This window comes from Clytia hemisphaerica, unplaced genomic scaffold (assembly GCF_902728285.1).
Source record: "Clytia hemisphaerica strain Z4C2 unplaced genomic scaffold, Clytia hemisphaerica genome assembly, whole genome shotgun sequence".
NCBI lineage: Eukaryota > Metazoa > Cnidaria > Hydrozoa > Leptothecata > Clytiidae > Clytia > Clytia hemisphaerica.
The window spans coordinates 1,449,633-1,474,205 of NW_027103421.1; the positions used below are offsets into that span (position 1 = coordinate 1,449,633).

Sequence of the window (24,573 nt, forward strand, 5' to 3'; positions counted from 1 at the left end):
TATGTAGTTTTTCAGAGAATTTGCTATCAAATAAAATTTTTTTCTAACTTTGGAAAGACTTGAAAAAGAGCAAAAGTAAAATGTTGAAGTGCTTGGAGTGAGAGATGTTGAGATTGTGATTATGGAAGTTGAAGAAGCAGTCGAAACTCCAAAGAAATATATCAGATCGTTATCTCCGAGTGCTCATAGCATATGTATTCTATGTCAAAAAGATATAGTTTCAAAACGTCGTCATTGCTTGTTCGAGAATGATCGAAAGACTAACCATGTAAAGATCTTGAACAGTGTTTAAGTATCACAATCAAACAAACAACAGACTTCGAATTATTTGTGAAAATTGTAATAGATCTATCGATACTGACATTAAAAAACGAGGGGTAAAGAGAGGTAAAATTCCAGAGAGGTAGGCAAGTAGCCGAGCAGAAATATGTGAGGACAAAGTTAAAAAGGCTGTCAAAAGGAACCATACAACCACCAAAAAGTCGAAAGAAATTGACAAATGAATTTGAACACTTGAAAATTGGAGCAGAGAATTTGCATATGAAAGTGAGTATTTATTTTTCAAACTTTTATTGTACATCAATAAAAGGAACTTTAACCGGTTTTAAATCATACATGGTTTTTATAAGCATGGTGGTAAACTTTTGTGCGAGCCTCATTTACTAATGTTAGCAAAATTAATTTTTTGAGTCTTGGTTGAATATGCATTGCTATACTTATTTGATAGTTCAATTTTTGAACATATGGGTGTTTTTTTGTAATTTGTGGGATATATAGCTTTGAAATTTGTTTAAATTGAGGCCAAGCATATGCTTAGGCAAAGCCTTAGTTTTTGCAAGAATTGAGCCTGAATATGCTTATAATAAGTAATTCTTGAAATCTGAGGCTCAGATTGTAAATAATTTGTTCCTAGGTTTTGGCAAAATTGCCTATTGGACCTGGAAACCCTTGAGTGTAGGAGATACAAATAAAAAATTAAGATGCTACATGATATCACATCCACTAAAAAATTTGTTGATTTAAAAATCCATCCAAATCTAAACATAACAGCTTTCCCTCAGCCTCAGGAGTCAAAATTTCCATTTACACATAATTAGAAATTATTGGTTCCCTTTTTTTAGGGGTAGATGTTTCTGCTCCAAAGAATAGATGAGTTGGAGGGCTAATAGCAGGTAAATGATGGGTAATAATTTACCAATATACCACTAAGGGTCTGATTTACTTGAACAGTCATTTTGTAGCATCTTCTTGGACATATTCAGACCGGTCTGTTTGACTGGTCAGCTTAAAAAAAGAACCAGTCACTAGAAAACACATTGGTCAGTAAAATTGGTGGCTGGGACAAATAAAACATTCTGGACCATCTGCAACGGGTCAAGTCTGGTTGAGATCAGGTTCTTTTAATTGCTTGAACAGGGGGGGGGCAGGTCTAAAATTTCAGACATATATGAGTACTAAAAGGTTTTTTGATAATTTTTTGCATACCACCATCCCATCCCAGGTATTTTAAATGGTATTTTTTTACCAATGTACTAAAATTTTCAGGGACATTTAGACTCAAAATACACCCAATTTTGGTCTTTTCAGGACAAACTTTGTCTTCTCGGGACTTTCCAAAAGTGCTGATTTTGCAACATATGATTCATTTTTTGCAAAAATTGATACTTTTAAACAATGCTGTTTCATTGATTTAATACTTTGAAGACATTTGACTGAATGTAAAAATAATTGAACTTGGGAATTTTTTTTAAAATCCTTGAAAAAATATTTAGGGGATTCAGCTAAACGGGACTTTCCAAAAGTGCTGATTTTGCAACATAATATTCATTTTTTGCAAAAATTGATACTTTTAAACAATGCTGTTTCATTGTTTTAAAACTTTGAAGACATTTGAATGAATGTAAAAATAATTGAACTTGGGAATTTTTTTTAAAATCCTTGAAAAAAAGTATTTAGGGGATTCAGCTAAACGGGACTTTTCAAAAGTGCTGATTTTGCAACATAATATTCATTTTTTGCAAAAATTGATACTTTTAAACAATGCTGTTTCATTGTTTTAAAACTTTGAAGACATTTGAATGAATGTAAAAATAATTGAACTTGGGAATTTTTTTTAAATCCTTGAAAAAAAGTATTTAGGGGATTCAGCTAAACGGGACTTTTCAAAAGTGCTGATTTTGCAACATAATATTCATTTTTTGCAAAAATTGATACTTTTAAACAATGCTGTTTCATTGATTTAATACTTTGAAGACATTTGACTGAATGTAAAAATAATTGAACTTGGGAATTTTTTTTAAATCCTTGAAAAAAAGTATTTAGGGGATTCAGCTAAATTAGTGTCGAATATTTAGTCAAAATTCTTTCAGTGAGGTAATGAAGGATATTGGAATATCTGACTCATTTGTTTGATTACTATTTTAAAAATAGTTTGTCTTTCTAGAGATGCTATAATTTGGAATAGATGAAGAGATGTCCATAGATTGCAAAATAAATGGATGAAGAGGAAAGAAATCGAAAGCCAAGCAAGCTCTTATCACTCGTTGAAGAGAGACAAGGGAAATATTCTCAGGTATTTGACATTTATATAAAGATATAAATATGAATTCTTGAGAAACCCTTAAAATTTCGAAGTGTTTTAACAAAAATACGTCATAATATTAGCATTTGAAGACATGAAAAGTTTTTTGGGACACTCGGTATTTTGATTTCATGGAAATTAATCAGTTTACTATGAAGAATATAGCTGTGTTTGATAAAGTTACAGTGACCTTAGATATCTTTGCATTTATTACTTGATTTTGTGACTTCTTCAGGGTTAAATTTTGTGAAATTTTACGAAATTTATAATGATTTAATTAAAAAAGCTTACTTCAAAGGAATCTAGAAAAATTAGATACAAGTGAAACACAAGTCGCAAAATTTTTAGAATTATATTCACTTTATAAAATCGCATGTTGTTTTGTAGCTTTCTATTAAAGTGTAATTTATTTATTTCAGCCTCTATTAACAAAAAACCACAATGTTATAATAACACCACCAGTCCTGTTGCCAGGAGAGACATTGATATTGCAACAGGACAAAGTCACTTGTGTCAATACACTTTGGAGAGCAGCCACTGGGGCACTACATTTGACTAACTACCGCATCATTTTCACTGGTGAATTCATGCAAGTAAGAAAAATATGAAAATTTTAGGGATGAAGCGAATGTGACGATCGGATCTGGTTGTTCAACGAAAAAAACGCATTAACTTTTGCTTGGATACAGAAGCTCATACAACGATGCTCTAATGTTTTATTTGGTCTTTTTATGGTTATTTTACTTTAGCTAATCACCACACTCAATAAGTCGTTTAACACTCATCCAAACAATAGGTATTGGTTATTCAAGTTTGAAGTGTCATTCCTGTAAGCTACCTGATATATTTTCTTTGAAATTCTAGAAGTTCAATTCCAGTATACTGGTTATGGATGACAATCGCCTATCAAAACTTGGTTATCGATATCAAGAAAAGAAGACAATGCTACAACATGTTTCCAATAGCATTAGAGAGCGATTGCCTGGAAAATCTAAGTAATTTTTCTTTTATTTATTCATCATCTTGTTAATTTTACTAAGACCCCACATACAGCGTTTGGTTGAAAACTTTAGACCATTTTAACATATAAGTAGCGATGACCAAGTAGTCAAAGGCGTCAGCGTGACAAATCAATGGTTCACGGTTCAAATCCCTGGTCCCAATGTTCTGTTCAGTACATGGTTTATGAATAACCAAGTCGGCTGGACGTGGACTCCGTGAAAACAATGAAAAGACTTTCTAAAATTCCTAAATAACTCGGCTATCCTCGTAAAATATTGAATCTATTCATCTATCATCTAATAAAAATGTTTGTTTACTTTCAATATTTTTTCTATGTGCACGCAAAACGGACACAAACAAATAATTGATTCTTAAACTATCGTATAATCAGATGTTTACACTACGATATATATTCTCCTTTCTTTATTCATTGAAAAAGGTCACTAAAAGTGTTACGAAAATCAAAGAATGACGAAGTCAAATGGACCAGCAATAAACTTTTACCACGGCATTCTTTAACACCTGACTCAATTCATGTAATCAACAACGAGTCTTCACCAAAGAATTTCAGGAAAAATGCAAGAAATAAATTCACCGGTACTGCAACTTTTTTATCATAAGTGGTTACATGATGAATGTCCGTTTCTCTGTATAAATGTGTCCTTCAGTTTTCCACGATACAACCTTTTTTCATTCAAGTCTTCCTAGAACTCTTTGTATCAAGGGGGGGCCGCTCGATTTCGAAACGACGGTATGTGCTGCGCAAAATCTGCTCTTCAAAATCGTACCCTTACAGTGCAGTTCAATATGACTGAAAAGGTACCCTTTCAGTGCATTTTTTCTTGATTTACCCAACCCTTATATAGTGCACTATATTTCTCAGCTGTAAATCTGCGTGAAAGAAGAAGTTTGGGAAATTTTCTGTTCCAAAGAAAAACTGAGAAAATTATTCTTGTCGGCTGTAATTATTAGACAATAGAAACTTTTTCAAACAAACGAGAAGTAAAAAGCTTTCTTTTTGGACCTACCTGGAGGTCCTATAAATCAACTGTTGTCCGTTCGTTCGTTCGTCCACCCGTCCGTCCATTCGTCTGTTACCAGCTTTTCTCGAGATTGGCTCATTAGTTTTTTCAGATTTTTTGCACAAAGATGCGTATTAGCAATGCCCAAAACATGGTCGAGTCTGCTTTTTGAGAAAATTTTTATTTTGGCCGAAAATACCGGAAATATGCCCAAAATCGCCGTTTTTGCAGATTTTCATTGGACCTTTTCCTTACATTTCTTTGTTTTTTTCACACAAAAACATTATTGATAACAATGTCCTCCATCAAACCCATGATTCAATTGTCAAAAAAACTGATTTTTGCAACCGGAACTTTCATTTCTACTTCCCTGCTCCCCTGCCTTCTCTCTCCCCCGTCAACAATCAAATGATGGAATTTAATGTGTTTTGCATTTTCGCTAAACACTATATCTTCTGACTGATTGTTTTCATTTTTCTCTTTTTTGCTATCTAACTTTCATCATTAGGTAGGTCCATTCAGCATGTGGCTTGTTAACAATTATTTTGAATTTGTTTTAAAATTCGACCCTTGCAGTGCAATCTCACAGAAACACACCCTTGCATTGCATTTTGGGATGCTGAAAAACCCCACCCTTAAGCGCGGCACATGACGTAGGCCAGATCATATGAGTGCCCCCCCCCGGGCTTAGGCTACGCTTTCATCATAGCTGCTGATGAATCTTAAACTTTTCTGCTAGCCTTTCGAAATATATGTAACCTCTTTCTGATCAAATCTAATACAGTTCTTGTCATCATTGGCAAATGAATAAAGCCAAGAGCAGGTTCAGCGCTAACATTAAAGGGACATAAAAGTACTGACGAAATTTGTAAACAAACCGTATGCAGTGGGATACAAAATCAAAACAAATATCACATATCAAAATAAAAAATAAAAACAAATGTGGCTAATTTTGATTGTTATAATTGTTTTACAAGTTTGTTTTGGATACGTGATTTTAATTGTTCTCTTTAAAGGCACGTGGTTCGCGCAATGTTTACATTTTACTACTTTAATGGCCCTTTAAAATGTGAAACTTTTTTATGTCTAGGTGACAACGAAGTAATCATCACATTACCAATATTAAGCCTGTTGGACATCAGAAAGTTTCCAAAACAACATTTAGGGACAGAGAAACTCCAGATGCTCAATGATGGCATTGAAATTATCACAACTAATTTCTTATCGGTTAAGGTGGGTTTTTTTAATTCATAGTATGTAGAACATCGAGTTTAAAAAGCCCCGAAGGAGCCAGAGAGGAATCTTCGACTTTTTTCAAGCAAAAGTAGTAAAACTTTCAGATTTGCACCGTTTTTAGATTGACGGATTGAATATAAGGCTTTCTTTCTTTTCACGTGGCATATTTTTTTGGAAATATGGCGATGGATTTTAAATTTTAAATGTTTTTTTTGCGAAAACCACGCGAGTCACGCGTTTTAAATTGAAATAAGTGGCTGTATTTTCCATCAAAGAGTATAAATAGTGTAAAGGATCTCTACCCCTTCCATTATAAATCATGCACCACTCCTTTTTCACCAATCTCGTGAACACAGATGTGCATACATATAATCTGAAAATGATGGAAAACTTGTTGTAAATAACTATATTTTTTTACTCCCTTAGAATAGTCTTTCTGATCCCTTTATTTTCACACTATAAAGCCTCACAGATTCTTAATAGATTCTTAACACAGTAATGATTTTTTGCTTAAGATTGATATTGATCTTATTTGATAATCACTAAGAAACTCTTTGCTGAATTCCTTATATTCTCTTCCTTATTTCAGCTTTGTCTTGGCGAGGAGCAGTCCTATGATGCTGATGAACTACTGTTGCGATTACTGAAACACACCAAAGTCAAGGTAAGTCGAAGAAACAAACAGTTTGAAATGAATGTCTTTGAAATCTTTTGAAACATCGATTCGTGAATATTCCTAAATTTCAGAAATTGTGTATCTTGAATTATGTGAGCACTTCTGCTTCTTTAAAATGTCAGTGACTTTAAGCTTTTAGCTCATTTTCATTTATTCTTTCTGTTTTCAGAGCTCCAATATTTTTGCATATGTTCACAAAGGAAACATACCTTCATCGTTTAAAACTGTTGAAGAACGCAATACTTCTAACGTCTATACACTGGATAGTAAGATGAAACCTACAAACTAACAATTACTGCTACAAACTTAACCTAAAATGATTTCGTTTTCATGAAACCTGTATTCACATCTAGAAGAGCGTCTTTAGTAATGAATTAACATAGAGATAGAGAATGCATTTTTTTATACCGGGTGGTCGAAAAAAAGTTTCCATAAGTCTAAAATCTTGACGTGGAGTGCTCTATTTATGCTATCGACTTCAAATTTCATACGGCTTAACTTTAACTTAATTCAAGGCACAATTTCAATATTAGAAACTAATTCTTTGTAAAGTTGCGAGGCTAAGTCAAAATTTGAAATTCATAGAAACTTTTTTCGGACCACCCGGTATATGAATGAATGTTGATGGAGAGTATCTATTTTTATATCTAACCTGAATATGCTTTTTCTCCGTTATTAACTGTGAACCCCCGTCCTATACATACCCTTGTTATCTGGCATACAAAAGAAACTGAAAAAATGATTTTAGCATAGTATTTCTTTATTGAATTATTCAGGGGAATGCGAAAGGCTTGGTATGGACACGTTAACTGATTGGAAGAAATCAGGTAAAAATATTGTTGTAGATAATAAAACTGCAGTTTCGCTATCTAAAAGGAAAATCTCTTTCGATACAAATTCTTCTTGTGGTGTGCACCCTTTAAAAAGCACAACGCAAATGCAGTTGACGCTCTCTAATTCGACGTTCTACTATTCAATAAGCTCCATTATTCGATAAGATTGAAAGCACCAATCACACAAAACTCTCATAAACGTCACTACTAGATTCGATACTCTCCCTTATTCGATGAAAGTCTAATTCTCTTTGAAAACTGCATCGGAGAGCGTCATCTCGGGTACAAGATTTGAATTTGTATTATCTTTCATATTTAGAACAATGTACTTGTCCAAGCTACCCTAAACAGGTGTTTCTACCGAAAATGGCTGTGAATAACGAAGATGCTTTGGGTAAATGGAGCGAGTATTATCAGTAAGTTTGTTGATGGTGTTTTTTTGTATTATGGACATTTAAGACTAGCCAAAATTAAGAAATTGTCAACTACGATTAATGACATTCTATGCCTGATTGAACGGCCTCCATGGGTGCTATCAAATGGTGTCCAGTCAAAAATGAGCTTGACGTAACGTACCCCTTCCTTTGGAATGGCCGTAATGATCTATTGTTAGTTAAGGTTCTTCATTATTAAATCCATGGAGAAGACTTGGTTGTATGTCCCGGACATCACACATTAAAAAACAAATTTAATTTGAACCTCTTCCCTGTGTACCCCAGGCTTTTTTTATGTTACTGTTTGATGCCAGAGTTATTATCTGGTGCTAATAGCAGCACATAGTGTGCAAGGGTTCCACCTGAAAATTCAGGTCCCACCTTATCCTAAAATTCCCACCTTCAGCCCAGACTCCCAGATCCCAGCTAAAAATAAAAAAATATTCTAATTCGAGGAACAAAACAAAATTTCTTTACCGTAATATGAAGATGCAATATATTGTTCGTCAATATACGATTATGATTGTTAAAAATAAGAGCAAAAATATTTCTTGCGTATTGTTCACATTATGTAAATCTAGTTTTTATCATTATTTTACTGTGGTAATTATTCGTATATGTATAGTTCCATTTCTTACATTTTGGTGCTTCTTAAAATACCTTATTACACTTATATAACTACTCATGTTATTAATGCGAATTGCTTACCTCGCGTTAATTACAAATGTTTAAACAAAATTCGAGCCGTGGTTATTTTCGAAAACCCCGCCTTTCGCGTTAGTAAATTCTCGCACTCATTTTTAACCGCGTACTTTTACTTGACTAGTTATATAAGTGTAATAAGGTAAGCAAAAGTAAAAAAAAATCATTCTTAAAGATATTCATTCACACATCAAATGACCTGTAATAATAAAAAGAAAAGTTTAGCATGGTAAAAAATTATTTATGAAATATATATAAAAAAATATATCATAAAATCTGAAAATAAGAAATTTTACTTTAACTTTTTCCAAAACACCCAAAGTCCCACCTAAAGAAATTAACTCCCACCTTAACTTGTTTCTCCCACCTAAAACCTGGAAAACCCCAAATCCCACCTGAAAATTTTCGACCCAAATCAACAAACCCCCCCCCCCCCACTATTCTGGGGGGGTGCACACTATGCAGCATAAAGCCAATAATACGCGGAAACTTGGTTGGCTTGACTTAAAATCATGTACGGCAAAAAAATGCACATTTTTTCGATCAATACACATTTTTTATGAAAACATCCAAAATATTTCAAGCCTTCGGTTGTTCTTACTTTTCAAGTTAAGCCGAAAAATGTTGTTCAAAAATTTTTACTATTTTTTGAATATTTTGTGTAATATCCAATTGGATGTCCGTGAAGCCTTAAAATGTTCTTAACTCGTTCTTAATATTTTGGCCATCGAAGCTATATGTTCTTATATAGTTTTTCTCGTAAAATAACGTGTAGACTTCTTCTGCTTCATCTTCCTGTTTTCTACAGAGACAACTGCTACCCATTACTCGTCTGGAGGAACGCGCAATCGAAAGCACTTCTCTTGAGGTCTTCAGTTTCTTTAATGTCACGTGGAAACAAAGACAATAGATGTATTGTTGATGAAGACATCATTAAAAGCGTCTCCAACGAGTGTCCGAACCTAAGAAAATTAATCATTTATACGGATAGGTGAGATATGAAGATTTTTCAAGTTCACTAATTTATGTAACTTTCGTCATTATGGAAGTGAATGTTCGAGGTTGACTTCTTACTCCTTTACCAGTTCAAACGTTTTGCTTCCAAAATGAAGGATTTTCCTTAAGTTACGTGACTGTGGCAAAACCTGAAAACTTATTCTATAATAGAATTACTAATGTATTGAACGATGGCCGATCCGTCTTCTTCAGAAACAAAGAGTCCCTAACCCGAATCCCCACACCCTTTACGTTTTATTGAACTGGTTTGTAAAGACCACTGACCTTTATATATCCCTGGACCAAGCTATATCCGTCATCTTTGATCGAAGTGTTTTTGAAAGTTTGTACCCGCACAGAAGCCATTGTAGTGTTTGAAACTTTGCCTAACGACAAACGGCGCTACATCATTAGTGTACAAGCGAAACTAGATCTAGCGCTCTCTCCGCAGGTACCAATTTCAAATAAACTCCGATCACAATATTTTGCTTGGCAGGTATTGAGTAACTTGGTCCAGGGATATAAAGGTCAGTGGTCAAGATCCTGAAAGCAATCATAAGACAAACTTCCGATAGGATACCATATTTTAATATTGATCATTTTCATTTATTTTTCAGTAAAACAGCTTTATGCATCAATGGAAGTTTCTTCAAAGTCAAAGAACGTATGAATCCAAGTTAACTTACGTTCTAGTACTGTATTGCACCAAAATAAGTGCAAATTCTAGACTAGGATTTCATTAACAACGATTTTCTCTCAAGGATAGTTATACATTTAGCGGCCTTAAGTAGAACAATTAGCTACAATGTTCAAGGCGGTTTATTAAATTCCTGCCTGGGTCATACGGAAGATCTGATATATGGTACTTATGAGGAGCTTTATGGTTGGTGAATTAATTGAAGGCGGATCAAGGGTAAATACAAGAAGAAAAAGTAGCTCCCTGCCCTTTTCAGCTAGATTTCTATATTGAGAGATGAAGCCTCCTCCTATCTAATATATATTATTTTTGGTTTCAGCTTTATTTTATCCGAATTGTGAATTGGAGATCTGGGATAACCTACCTGATATTCTTGCCACTCAGCAATCTGCAACAAGGCTTTATCAAGTGCTCGAGAAAAGGTATAAATTTCTAAATAATTTTGTTAGGAGTTTAAAGAACTATGATATGTTTGTTAAAAAAAAAAAAATCTTTGAGATTTTTAGTAAGCTCACTCAAATCTTCTCTGTTAATTAAGAGCTTACTTATGCTATGCCTTTTTTCTCACTAAGTAATGTCTCGCATTTGGGTAAATTGTTTTTATTTGAATATATAATTTACTCTTCAGGCATTTGTAAAAAATTCATAGGTTTCATTTCTTGTAAAATTGGTTCCTATCATGACATTCTAAAGTTACATGGTCTTGCAAACGTGCAAACGTCAATTTCTACAGAGCTTCAAGAAATTTTTCAGGCTACGTTTAAGAGGAAAGGGAAAATGTTAGAATATGTGACCTTGATACTGACTATAAAACTCTTCCATTTTCCAGTGACGACTTGCAATACATGAAATGTGTTGAAGAAACAGGATATTTACAAGAACTGAATTTCTTGTTGGACTATGCATTGTGTGTTGTCAACACGCTGAATTTCAATCACGTTCTCCTCTCCATCGGCTCTGGTGTAGAAAGGGCAGCTCAGGTATAGGAGTATTCCATTGGCTTAAACTCTTAACTTTAAACACTTTGGCTATTACATGTATGTAAGTTTTAATTTAACGATTTAAGTTTAGGGTCTGAATTCATTGTAACCCTTGTCTCGACTCGCAACTTTTCCATCAAGAGTAAAGCTTTCCAGCATCATACCACCCCTCCCCAAAGTCACCTTAGAACAAAATGACTCTTTAAAATGATTAATGGATTGTCCCATTTTATGACAATTCTCGCAGCGCGAAAAAGTTCGCTTCTCTAACTGGTTAGATACCTTATCGGGGAAAAAATGTCGGAATTTTATTTAGTCAGGGTTTTTTTTCGTCGGTAAAAAATTTCGTCACCTAGAGGCACTTTCGTCGCTTTCCCCCGACCAAAATTTTCAAATTCATCACTTTTCCCCGACCAAAATCGGGGAAAAACATTTTTTTTAAAGACTTGACCGACGACCGACATTGTGTTACTATTGTTATTTTTTATCAAACCATTGTAGTTTTATACTAGTTTGTTGTGTTTATTAGGCAAAAGCACTCGTTTTAAAAGAAAATCATTTTATTTATTATGTTAAGAAACGTCCCTGGAAACGTTTACAATAGAAAACTACGATGGATTTCCTTTTTTCTGTTGAAGTAAAAGAATCTTTGTCGGGGTTTAAAAAACCGGGTAAATGTTTTGGGCAGGGGAAAAAATCAGGTAAAAGTTGTGGTCGGGGATAAATAAATCGGGTAAAAGTTTTGGTCGGGTGATGTAATATCGGGTAAATAGTTCGTCGAGGGAAAATTTCGTCACCCCCTCAAAGTTTTCGTCATTTTCCCCCGACATTTTTCCCCGATAAAGTATACCAATTAATGGTAAAAATGTTCATTAATCCCAGCTTTTTTATTACAGCTTTCCAGTCTAGTCCAACTGATCATGGATCCTTTCTACCGCACTATGGATGGCTTCCAGGTGTGGCTTTCAGTTTTCTACGTCTTTTTTAATGATTAAAGGGAATCAACTTTTTGTTACGTTCAAGGGAAAAAAATTCTCGTGAAGTAACATTCGGGAAATTTCAGATTATTGTTTTGGAACAAGTTTCACGCATAAAATTTTGTTTTCTTCAAAATAATGCTTTTGCGTAGATAACAAAACCTTTACAAATTTAAGTGGAGTCGAGTCAAAGAGTAAACCACTTTGTTCTTGATGCTTACCTTGATTCTTATGAATTTTTCTCCGTGAATTCTACTCTTATCAATGCTGATTTTGATATACACATACATGCACGCACTAGTCTTATATATCCATCATCTTTGTGCCTCTTTTATCAGCTTCTGTTTTGACGGTGATTTTGCTTAATTCTGCCTCTTTTGTTTACAGATTCTATTACAAAAGGAGTGGTGTTCGATAGCTTTTCCTTTCAAGAAAAGAAACTTGGTTGACTTCAGCAGTGAAGAAGACCTATCTCCTTTGTTTCTCCAATTTCTTGATTGTGTTTGGCAGGTAAGAAGCTTGAAGCTTTTTTATTAAGAAGCTTGAAACTTTTTTATTATCTGTAATAAACGAAAAAATATTATTGTATTTTCTCGATTATTCAGTGGCATCCGTAACTACTGTAGGATGGCTAAACTTTCTCATTCCCGGGGAAATACTCTTGGCGTATTTCCGGGATCTTTCTGCTTTTTTTCCTTGCATATTAGCTTTTTTGCTGCGTACAAGTGCGTAGACCATTTTGTTTCGGAGTGAAACGTAGCATAAACTTGCTCCTTTTAAATTTTTGTTGAATTTGAACAGGAAAGATTGCTTTATTCGTAGTTTCGTGTATCCATATGAATTGGTCTAGAATTACTCTTATTGGCGATAAAAGTATTCTAATGGAACAAAAAGATTTTTTGTTGAGCTATATGCTCATGAATTCACGTAAAGAGGACAAAAGTTTCTACATAAGCAGTCGCTTCATTGTTCTGCTCTACCAATTTGCTGCTTTTACATTTTAAGTTTTCTAATTGGATATAATAGATATGAAAATGTGAAACCTTTTGCGATACATTTACTAAAACTTGTATTTTTACTTCTATGAAACGAAAATATAGAACGCTATAGGGACTAGGAAGCAATGACTTTGACAGTCTTTCGAATGTTTTCACGGGGTCTACGGCCAGCCGGCTCGCTTATCTATTAACCAAACGGAACATTGGAATGTGAGGGGATTCGAACCGCGAACCACTTGTTTTCAGCGGTGGTACCTTGATCACTGTGCCATCGCTCCTATAATGCCCACCTTTGTGTACCACTTCCTATTAATGTTCTCTTTTCAGCTGACACAACAATACCCACTATCTTTCGAGTTCAGCGAATCACTTTTGGAGGTGAGACTTTGATTTCATAAGCATACCTCAAAACTGAGATGTTTGCTCGGAGTATATATAAACCTGTATTTCGGTTTCGAATCTATAGATGGGACTTTAGATTTTTTACATTTTAGGTAGATGTAATAGTGCTGGGACCTCTTTTTTGGTGGGACCGGGAACCCCACTGTGCATCATCTTGGGTAAAACTTTGCTCGTCATTAGTTTGGAAAATTCAGCGGTTTCAGAGTTCTTCTTCTATTGATGTTTACTTTCTTATTTCAGATGCTGGCTGAACATTCATATTCCGGTCGATTTGGAACCTTCCTAAATGAAGAAAAGGTGACAATTCAATAAATAGATGCTAATCTAGCAAAAGGGGCTTGCGTTAAAAATTGTGTCTATGATGCTGTTTTTTTTACATACAGGTTGGGCAGGGTTCTTACAGGTTCTGAAATTTTTGAAATTTTCATGCTTAAATGTTCTTACTATGTTCTTAATACGCTTTGTTTTTTTACTTTAAAAACCTTTAAATGGGTTTAAAATCAGTACTTTCTTAATAATTACTGAAATCTGAGGCTCATGACTGTTCTTAAACTGTTGTTACGTTTTGGCCAATTCTCAGCCTCTGTTCTTATATTTTTGGCCCAGCTAGATTTAGCGTAGTGGGCTTTTCATTAGCATTCTGCCCGGTGTCAGTGTGTAACAATTTACTAGGCGATACGCGTTTTATTTCAAGCACAGGCTAGTACATATTGTGAAAAATTTGATTGGCTGAAACAATGTCTCTTTAGAACATGATTGGCAGAATAAAAACAATTGCAATCGTCTTTATTGGTTTAAAACATAAAAGGAGAAAATACAATTAACTACTAAAACTATAAGAATATAACAGATGTAGTACGTTTTAAGAAAAACAATGTGATTTAGTTCTTTTAAAAAAGTTGTTTTTACATTTCTCTATCATGTGAACAGTTCAGTGAACAGTTCAGTTGTTCACGTGCTAGGAACAAAACACTTCTGTATATAAGATTAAATATTTTGATTTATTTCTCATTGTTGCTAATAAGAGATAGGCGATTGGTTTAAGTCGCCTTTGGCTTGTACTAGCGACTTTAGGTTCAAATCCTCTCTGTTACTTAAGTCTTGTTCAGTTCATTTTTTTATTCGCTGGGCCTTCATGCCCTCTGGGCTTCTTGTTTCTTATAAAAAAGAATGTATGAGTATAAGCATAGCGCTCGAACTATGAAGTGTACAAATGAAATGACTTCAACCAGACCTAAAGTGCATTTAATGAATTTTCATTTTCGCTCTTTTTTTGCTTTTAAGGAAACAGATGAAAACACGCCGGGTAGCACATTATCCATCTGGTCATACATTCAATTGAAAATCTCCGTCAGTGATCATTTGTTGAATTATAACTACGATCAGCATCATAATCGAGGGTATGTATAATTGCCTGGACCAAGTTTCTCAATACCGACCAAGCAAAATCTTTATTCGGAGTTTTTTGAAAGTGGTACCCTAAGTGGACTTTTCCAGAAAAAAATTTTACCCCAACTGTTGAGGATATTGATTTTTCGAACTATCGAACCCCCTGGATATTCTACTTTATTAGTAAAGACCCCCTGGATATCCACTCTTAAAAATATGCTCAACCCCCTGGATATCGTATTTTTTACTTGAAAGACACTTTATCCGCTCCCTTGTAGATATTTAACCCCCTAGATATCCACTTTTGAACAAAAATCGTTAACCCCCTGGATATCCGATATCCTCAACAGGGGGGCACGAACTATTTCTGGAAAAGCCCATTGGTAGCACTACTCAATAGCGGTGTAAATGCATCGAGAGCGCTATATCTACTTTTCTTTGAATACTTTTGATGGTATAGCACGTTAATATTTTACACTGCAATGGCTTCTTTGAGGGTATCGCTTAAAAAAACTCCGATGGAAGATAGCAGATATAGCTTGGCTTAGGGTATATAATAAAGGCCAGTGGCAAGTTGGTTCTTTGGTTGCTTCGCGATATGAATTGTATTTTAAAAGTATTATTAAAATCAGCTGTAGACAAAGTAAACTGGTGAGAATGATTTAATAACCATATGAGTGGTAAAATAAATTTTCTCATACAGTCACTGACCTTTATATACCCTGGACGAAGCTTCTCAATCCCAGCCAAGCAAAATCTTTGATCGGAGTTTTTCGAAAATTGGTACCCTAATGGCGGCACTACTCGATAGCGGTGTAAATGCATCGAGAGCGCTAGGTCTACTTTTCCTCAAATTCTTTTGATGATGTAGCGACGTTAGACGTTAATTTTTAACATTGCAATGGCTTCTCCTCGGGTACCAATCCAAAAAAACTCCAATCAAAGATGGCAGATATTGCTTGGTCCAGAGTTATATAAAGGTCAGTCGATACAGTAGACTCTCATTAATTCGTACTCTTATCAATATAAACTTCCTATAATTCTCTCCTTAATTGGAATAAATTATATTTCCCATTCAATTCACATCAGTGAGAGCAAACTGTATTTTTATCACCGGGACGATTTTTTGACAAGAGTTCGAATCTAGGAGAGCTCGTCCCTATAGTGGGGTAGTCTTTAGCACCAGATACTTTTTAGTTTAATGTCAGAAATGTTAATGTGACAAGGTAATTATTTATGACCCAACATGTTCAGCTCTTAATTTTATTTACTTTAAAAAGAGATTGAAAGAGACACGTTTTCTTACGAGGTAATTCTCCTCCGAAATTTCAATATTTATTTCTTTTATAGTGTTCTTCAGCCGAGAATTGGTATACCTCATCTCCAAATATGGTCATGGTTCAACAGGTATCGAAGAGATGTAAGTTCTTCTATTTTTGTCTGTATTTTTATAAATTTCCTTTGCAAACCAAAGTGCCTTTATGCTTTTCCAGGGGTTTTCAATCCCTTTGATAACTGTTTTAAAAATTTATTTTTGTCATGAATTACCGCTATTTTTAAATGCATAAAATTCGTACAATACAACACATATCGTTTTACTTCGAATAAATCCTCCAGGCGTTAATTAAATTCTTTGATTTTTAGGACAGGCGCTTATTTGAGGGGGCGTTTTAAAGAAGGGGCGGTTATTAAATGATTTAGAATCGAGGTCACTTAAATAGTGTGAATTGGAACCTTATTATGCTTTTCCATTAATCAAATACGTCAATTTAGGGATGTAGAAGCGGGTCAAAATCAGAACACAATTATTATCGTATATCTAAGTTTTCTTTTATATTTAGTAGGGGGCCAAGTCTCAAAAAAATTCTAATTATATACTAAACTTTGAAATGGAACAGGTTTCGTTTATTCCTATAAAAGCTGCCACGGGACCTGAGACTTGGCCCCCTATTAATTATACTTCCTTTCAGCTACTTGTTTCAAATAAGCGCCCTTTTAAAGGAGAGGCGTTTATTAGAAAAGGGCGTTTATTTTAGGGGGCGTTTAAAATAAGGGGGCGTTTAAAATAAGGGGGCGTTTATCTGAAGTAATACGGTAAATCATTGCTGTTGAAGAAATTCTCTGCTTTCGAACGAGGCTTGCAAGTATTTTAAAAAATAAATCCTAATTAGAGTATATTTAAGGAAAATATGACTAAATTATGGATGCATTAATTGTTTGTCATTAACGATGGAAGCATTGCCAGCTGATGACGTAAACATTTTTTGCGCCCTTCTAACTTATTTCAATTTCAAAGTGTCTTAACTCTTAGTTTCTTTTACTTTGTTTTGTAGAAAACACTTTATGTATCGTCGATGTTGGAAACTATGGAGTTGGAAAAATTACAGAAAGAATATCAGGTACATTGTTTTTGTTTCATAAAGAGGAACCAACAATCCTTTTGATTTTTATTTAATATATTTCGATCATTTTTAAGATCATCATCAGGCTAAAAATTAGAATAAAAACAAGATTAAACTCTAGAGTAAAAACATCATATACATCTCACACTACAACTACACATAACCTACTGTAAAGAGAAAAAAAAAATTGATTGAAAAAATTCGATTGAAAAAAAACCTACAAAACCTAATTAAATGAGAGCTAATTCTCAAGTGACAAAAAAAAAAAAAAAAAAATCAAAATAGTTTTATGACCAATTCATGGCTTTTGTATTCGTCTCTCGTGTTAATTGAAGGCTTTAATTGTGCAATAAAAAGAGCCTCAAGAGTCAATAAGTGAGCCTCGACGTTTTTTGTACGAGTGCTACGTGCTAAAATACTGACGTACCATATCTAGGGTGTGGTTGCAAGCATCCATGTGTCTTGCCACCGGTTTTTTCGGTTTTCCGTGTTCCTTTACTCTGCTGATAAGATGTCGGCGTGTGAAACCGACATAGCACGCACTGCAGAGTGGACATTTAATTTGATAAACCAGAGAGCTTTTTAACCAAGTCGGGACGGATGGTTTTAAACTTGGCAAAACGGTTTTTAATTTTTTAGTTTTAAAAACTACTTGACATGGAGCATTAATTTTTCCCAAAGAATTTTTGAACTCATCAGAAATTTTTCCCCGATATTGAATTTTGAACGAATGCTTTTCAGTTTCATCATTCTCATCAGTTGTTTCTTTTTCAACTGATTCCTGTTTACCAACTAGTTTATTTAAAGTTTCCTCAACAATTTTATCAACGAACTCTTTGGGGTACTGAATTCTCTCCAAAATCACCTTTGCTTTTTCGATACTTTCATGAAAAGTTTTAAATTGCTGCAAGCTCTGAAAATTCGATGAATCATACCACAAACAACTGATCTCTTGTATTTCATTGGGGCAAGGGCAAGATAGTTCATCATCAAACCCGTATCGGTCGACTTGGTAAATCAAGTGGACTGGAGTCGGTTAACAGTTCTGTGTATTTCCATGTCAAGAAACGCGATCTTATCGTCAGATTCGTGTTCGACGGTGAATTTAAGAAACTCTGGGTTCAATGTGTTGATTTTCTCGAGAGTGTCATCGATCTTATCTTTATGAATGTCACGTAAGATGTTGTTTTTGTTGTCGTCTTTAATTCATATAGTTGGTTAACAAAATGCTCTAACTAGGGATTGACGAAGTTCCCCTTTTGTCAACCCCTGTTATCACTAATCGGGTTAATTGGAATTCGAACGGGAAGTCTAATTTGTTCGAATTGAAAAAAGATTTGAATTGGGCTTTTCCAGAAAAAAACCGTACATCCCCTGTTGAGGAGCTCCAACCTTTTGTGAATTCCAGGCAATTTTAGGATCATACCCCTCTGGAATTCCGAATTTTTACAGATTTTCAATCATTACCCCCATGGAAATCCACTTATTTTTGACGGATTTTTGTCTACTGCTATGAAATTCCACTGCATTTCAAACCATACCCCCTTGGAATGGAAATGGACTCTTCAACAGGGGGTGCACGGTTTTTTTCTGGAAAAACCCATTATAGAAAGCATTTTGCGGGGTCTGAGAATAAGTTCGAATTAAAGAAAGATTCGAATAATGGAAGTTTGAATTAGTACAAGTCCACTGTACCTATTAGCATTAAAGTAAATTCTGCAATCCTTCTCAGGTAAGAAAAGGTGTACCCTTATAACTGGGAAATCCGGCGTGTTTGTGAGTGACGCGTTTCAGATGGGAATCAAGAAGCTTTATTCCCCATCCAATAGTTTCATCTCTACTCAATGATTCTTGCCTTACAATTCGATTTTTTTCACAGTTTGTTATCAGCAAATGGTAATCTGTCAAGGTTGCGCATTTTCAAGCCAAATATAATCATTATGTCTGGTAGCTAAACCAAAAGGAAATAATATCACGTGAACTTTTTCAAGTAATCGGTATAATGGTATGATGTGGTATAATGTTGCAATCCTTGTATCAAATTTTGTAGGAATTACTTGAGAAACATACAAGCCTTCTGTCCTCACTCTCCGACATCGATGCTGCATCAAATGTTTCATCTTTCAACTCACGACTCTGTCATTCACCGGATCTCATCTCCAAAGATTCACCAGATTCACCACAATTTGGTCTATTCAACGAAGCTCTTGGCAACAAAGCACAATCCATAGAAAACCTTATTGCAGTTGACAGCGAGAGTTTGCACAGTGACGAGTTTGATATTATTGACCCCATACCAAAAACAGAGATCACCAAATGTGGTCAAAGTTCTTTTTATTCTGCAGTGAAAGAAGACAGTATGTGTGGTGAGTTTTCATTTTGTTTTTTTTTGTTAACAAGATATCATATCGGGGGAAAGAGTGGAATTTCTATAAGAAGCAGATTTCTATTTCCTCTAATTCAAAGCATTATTGTGGCTCTTATATAATCCCCAATTTGCTGATTTGCCCCCCCCCCTTTGAGGGCATAGCGTCTACACCATGTTCAAGAAAGTGGATCTATAAATATGCTCAAACTATAAGCACATAAGGTTCGGGAAAAAAATATGAGTACATTCTAAGAACATTGTTTGCCACGCAGGTTTTAGAACATGCAATATCTTTGAAAATTACGCTAAAATGATCAAACAATGCTGAAATTAAGAACAATTTTAGGCTTAAAGAAGGTGAAGAATACCCAAAGACTTAAAAAATGTTGTCGTTCTTATAAAACTGTATAACTCATTCAGAACATTCCGAATTTAAATTAGCAACCTAATCGTGTGTGATAGATATTGGCATGGATACGTTTCATTAATTCAATATTTGTTTCACCTATCTATGAAAAGCTATAACAGGAGAATTACACGCGTCATCCAAAGCTCTAAGATTTAAATATAAACCTTAAGAGGGAGACTATCGGTTTTGTGCGAATCGAATGTCCGCACCCTGACCATAATAAAGAGACCAATATTAGGGGAAAAGTCGCCCATAGAAAACCAAAAACGGTGAAGATTCTAAGCCTTTGTATGAACTATTTTGTCTATTAGATAGTCTTATTTCAAATATTTTCTCCGTTGAGTAGGTGTGGTTTTTATCAATCAATACTCTAATTCAATATTTATCTATCCTCTTCATCCTCAGCTATGGATTTATTAAAAGAACTAAAGAAAGAAGAACTGCCACAAGATTGGAAATCTACCGAAAGATTTCATTCGCTTGACGATTATCTCATCAGTGAAGGTACCTTTGTTGTTCCGCGAAAATTTCCTTTTGAAACATGTGTTGACAAAGGAACTACAGGAATCCTCGCTAACTCTAACTCTAACTTATATTATTTGAATAAATTAAATACCCTGCGCGAATTAGCGAGATGTCTTTAAGGGAAGTTTCGACGTTGTACCAATGCGGCAGTCTGACATTTAGATATTGGTTTAGATATTCTTTCTTTGCTCAAGCTTTGAATTTGGTAATGGCGAATTCAAAGACAGCATAGAAGAAACTGATGTTTGCTAAGGGCCGGCGTAAAACTGATATTCCCAAAGATATACAATCTCAAATGGTATTGTGCTGAGAGTTACTCTTCAGTTTCAAGAAGAAAAGGTAGAAGTTTTGCTACTACTCGCGTCTTGGCTTGATAAAGAAAACTTTAGATTTTGTCTCTTGACTATCTCTTTAATAGGTATCCAGTCAAGTGATGTTAAAGAAGTCGAAATTTCCAAAATGATGTGTTCCGGCTATCTAACCAAGAAAGGCGGTAAGGGCGGTGAAACGTTTGAAAATCGTGGACTCCTAGTTCTTTGAAAGTCTAGAGGGATTGCTTGACAGAAACTAACTGTTATGCTCCTGTAAAATACCTGTAATACTAAGGGCGTAAGTCAGGTCAATCTTTTAGATGGTTGGACCTCTTTTGAAACAGTATAATTTGTTACTAGGAAACCGAATCCTATAACCATCACCAAAGACTTTGTTATTTCATCCAGTATTATCCCAACGCAGCAAAAGTGAACATCAAAGTCTTGTATTGAAGACTACTCACCACCGAAAAGTCCCTGAAATCTCCCACTAAATGCGTCACCTTTTGTATTTCTTACGTTGACGTATTGGACAAAAAGTTTTAGAGTTTCCGACCACTGACCTTTATATACCCTGGACCAAGCTTCTCAATCCCAGCCAAGCAAAATCTTTGATCGGAGTTTTTTGAAAATTGGTACCCTAATGGCGGCACTACTCGATAGCGGTGTAAATGCATCGAGAGCGCTAGGTCTACTTTTCCTCAAATTCTTTTGATGATGTAGCGGCGTTAGACGTTAATTTTTAACATTGCAATGGCTTCTCCTCGGGTACCAATTCCAAAAAAACTCCAATCAAAGATGGCAGATATTGCTTGGTCCAGGGTTATATAAAGGTCAGTGTGACTTGCTGTACCATAATGGTAGCACTTCTCGATGTGGGTTAATTTATGTTAATAGGGTTTGATGATCTTTTTTCGGACACGCTGTATCTTGTATTTGTTAATGATTTTGTTATCGTCATATATATTTTATATACCTTTTAGCCAATTACAGGACATGGCGTCGCCGTTGGTTTCAAATCGATTTCAATAAAAAATTTGTCGGTTATTACGAAGATGAAACGGTATTATACAAAATATTTTTTTGACTACCGAAGACTTGACAGAATTTTCTCAAATATACTTAAAAGACTATTTTTCGCAAATCATAGACTAAGCAAAGCTAATTGAATCTATTTATTTCAAGAAATACTGATCAGCTTTAAAAAAGTTCAGTTTATTTTCTTGTACTTCGTAAACTTTTGGGAAGAGTGGCCGTGACCTGAAGTGTTTTTACGGTTCACTATCATTTGGGTGAGGTACTTTTCCAATCTTGCATGATTCTCTCGGCATCGAGTATTGATTGGTTGGTTATTGGGTTAGTACAATTGGTTTATTGAACAACTAGAAAAGCTACCCAATTTCGTGAAGTTATATCACGAATAAAGTCAACTCTTATTAATTTGAACTTCTGTTATTTGAATCTTTATGCAATTCGTTGCAAACAGTTGACTCTCTCTCTAATTCGATCTTCACGGGATCAAAAATTTTCTTCGAATTAGAGAAAGATTATAACTACAGAGTAGTTTAAATTAATTACTTTCCGGCTGAAGGGACCAATATTTTATTTCGAATAAAAGAACTATTTGTAAACTGTATGCTTTCCTCAGCCTGAAAGTTATTTATAAACTCTCCTAGTCTGAACCTTTATATAATTCGAAAAGAATACTTGGTCCCTTAAAGATCAAATTAGGGAATGCCTAACTCTATGCATAATTTTACCAATTATCACTTCTTCTTTTTATTTCTCGTCTCTAGGCTTGTTTACAGTCAACAAACCCGAAAGGAGCTTTCAGTTATATGGGAATCCAATCCGTATACGTGGATGATGCAAATAATAAAAACGACAAATATACATTCATTTTACGAACGTTCGATAGGACTTATTACATTCGGGCACCGAGTGAGAAAGCTATGAACTTATGGATGACTTGTTTTTCAATTCCTGTGTCATGTTTAGCACCGACTTGATTTGCTGGCAATTTCTATGTTGGTTTGGTACCGACGTTTTGTTAAGATTCTCATTGCAGCACTAAGATTCCTTTGCCACTTTTCTAGTGGAAAAAGACCAGGACTTCGTGTTGTTGAAAAATAAGCTTCGGAAAGTTAGGCAGTTTCGTGAGTAAACACAAGATTTTCCGTACCTTTAGAAACAAACCATTTCCAATCTCATGCCGGTTATCCCGGAAAAAAATAATGGAAAGATTCCGGAAAAGTGAAAACAAGAATCTTAGTGTGGAAATGGGAATCTTATACAAAACGACGGTAATTTGATTTGAATGATTATTTTCCTTGAGATATCTAAGGCTCCTCTGAAAATATTCATTTCAATTACAATGTATCAATACTTGATTTTCGACCGTAATAGTAATATGATAGAGATTTATTTTCATACACATTCATTCTATTTTTATACACGCTTATCTTCTGATTTTTCATATTTTTTATTATAATTTTTTGTACAAAGGTTTTTGTATACATTTGGTTTCTGCATTCCGAAGAGCGTCTAGATCTCCCATGTTCTATGGTAGGCTCGCGGTTATTCAAAGCTCTAACGGGAAAGAAAGTTTCGTTAGATAGCCAACAACATTCCGAGTACAGATCTCTCAATAGATTAAACGCTAACAGGGTTCGCAAATTTGTAAAGGGTTATGAACGGTCCCACTAAAAACTGGACAAGCCGTACTTTTTTAAACGTTGTTCTTGAGGGAAAACGATATAATGAAAAATAATACCTTTCAAGATAGATAAGATTTATTCTTTGCCACGGCATGACGTCAAAATTGGGGAAAACAGAACACTCACTAAAGATAATTATGTGTGATCATTAAACAAAATCTTTTAGTGAGTTAAACCATAGTATTTGTTTTCCCCTCGCAATATTTTAATCTTATTGGTTGAAAAGCATATCACATGACTTTCCGTGGCAACATTACCTTAGGGATTGGATATCTTTTGTTGGACGAAGAAATTGCATCGTTATCGTTATTACTACAAAATTCTAAACTCCAGCGAGAATAATGCGTTTTGAGGGTTTTTCTTCGTATAAAATCTGTCCCGCTTTTTCGGATACCGGACACTCTACATGTGAAGGCGAGAGAGGATTAATGAATGACATGAATGGTGTTTTGGACTGCTTTCTTAGGAGCTAGGGTACAAATAGCTCTAAAAATGTAATTTTATTAAATTGTAAATATGAACTGTTATTGTTATACTTTTGATGTAAAATTTTGTGGATTTTTTTTGTAAACTTCTTCATCATGTTTGATTATCATTCAAACTTATAGGGATTAAACTTAAAATTAGTAAATTTATTACAAATATATCGGAGACACATATCAAAAAGTAAATGATATAAATAGATTTCGGTCTTTACCCTTCAAATCCGGATGACGTGTTTTATTAAAAATTAGCCAATACACGAGGGGGGGGGCTTCGGGGGACTCCAAATCTTCAAAATCAACTCCAAAGTCGAAATATTTTTCCGATGATATAAAAACTTTTTTTCTAAAGCTACAAGATTTCATGCCACAAGTTATGAGCTGCAAAGCTATTAGAGAAAATTTAGGGGCAATATAAGGTTCACTTAGGTGAC

General features: G+C 34.6%; 1 protein-coding gene across 1 annotated transcript; it reads left to right on the top strand.

The window, feature by feature from the left end:
* Positions 1–1,128: 1,128 nt before the first annotated feature.
* LOC136797860 (myotubularin-like) lies at positions 1,129–24,317 on the top strand. Its single transcript, XM_067054440.1, has 26 exons — positions 1,129–1,172; positions 2,444–2,572; positions 3,001–3,174; positions 3,446–3,576; positions 4,023–4,180; positions 5,696–5,838; positions 6,431–6,505; positions 6,687–6,783; positions 7,294–7,344; positions 7,670–7,766; positions 9,295–9,477; positions 10,100–10,146; positions 10,499–10,601; positions 11,009–11,159; positions 12,056–12,115; positions 12,524–12,646; positions 13,462–13,512; positions 13,777–13,833; positions 14,821–14,936; positions 16,276–16,345; positions 17,259–17,324; positions 19,378–19,693; positions 20,510–20,608; positions 21,048–21,122; positions 21,924–22,003; positions 22,737–24,317. Exons 2-26 carry the CDS (start codon positions 2,495–2,497, stop codon positions 22,947–22,949), a joined length of 2,814 nt encoding a protein of 937 aa, XP_066910541.1. The 5' UTR covers positions 1,129–1,172; positions 2,444–2,494; the 3' UTR covers positions 22,950–24,317.
* The last annotated feature ends 256 nt before the right edge of the window (positions 24,318–24,573 follow it).

Coding starts and splice junctions, on each gene's coding strand:
- LOC136797860 (XM_067054440.1), top strand. CDS start 2,495: ATGGATGAAGAGGAAAGAAATCGAAAGCCAAGCAAGCTCTTATCACTC. Junction 9,478..10,099: donor TTAATCATTTATACGGATAG/GTGAGATATGAA, acceptor TTTATTTTTCAG/TAAAACAGCTTTATGCATCA. Junction 14,937..16,275: donor GATCAGCATCATAATCGAGG/GTATGTATAATT, acceptor TTTCTTTTATAG/TGTTCTTCAGCCGAGAATTG.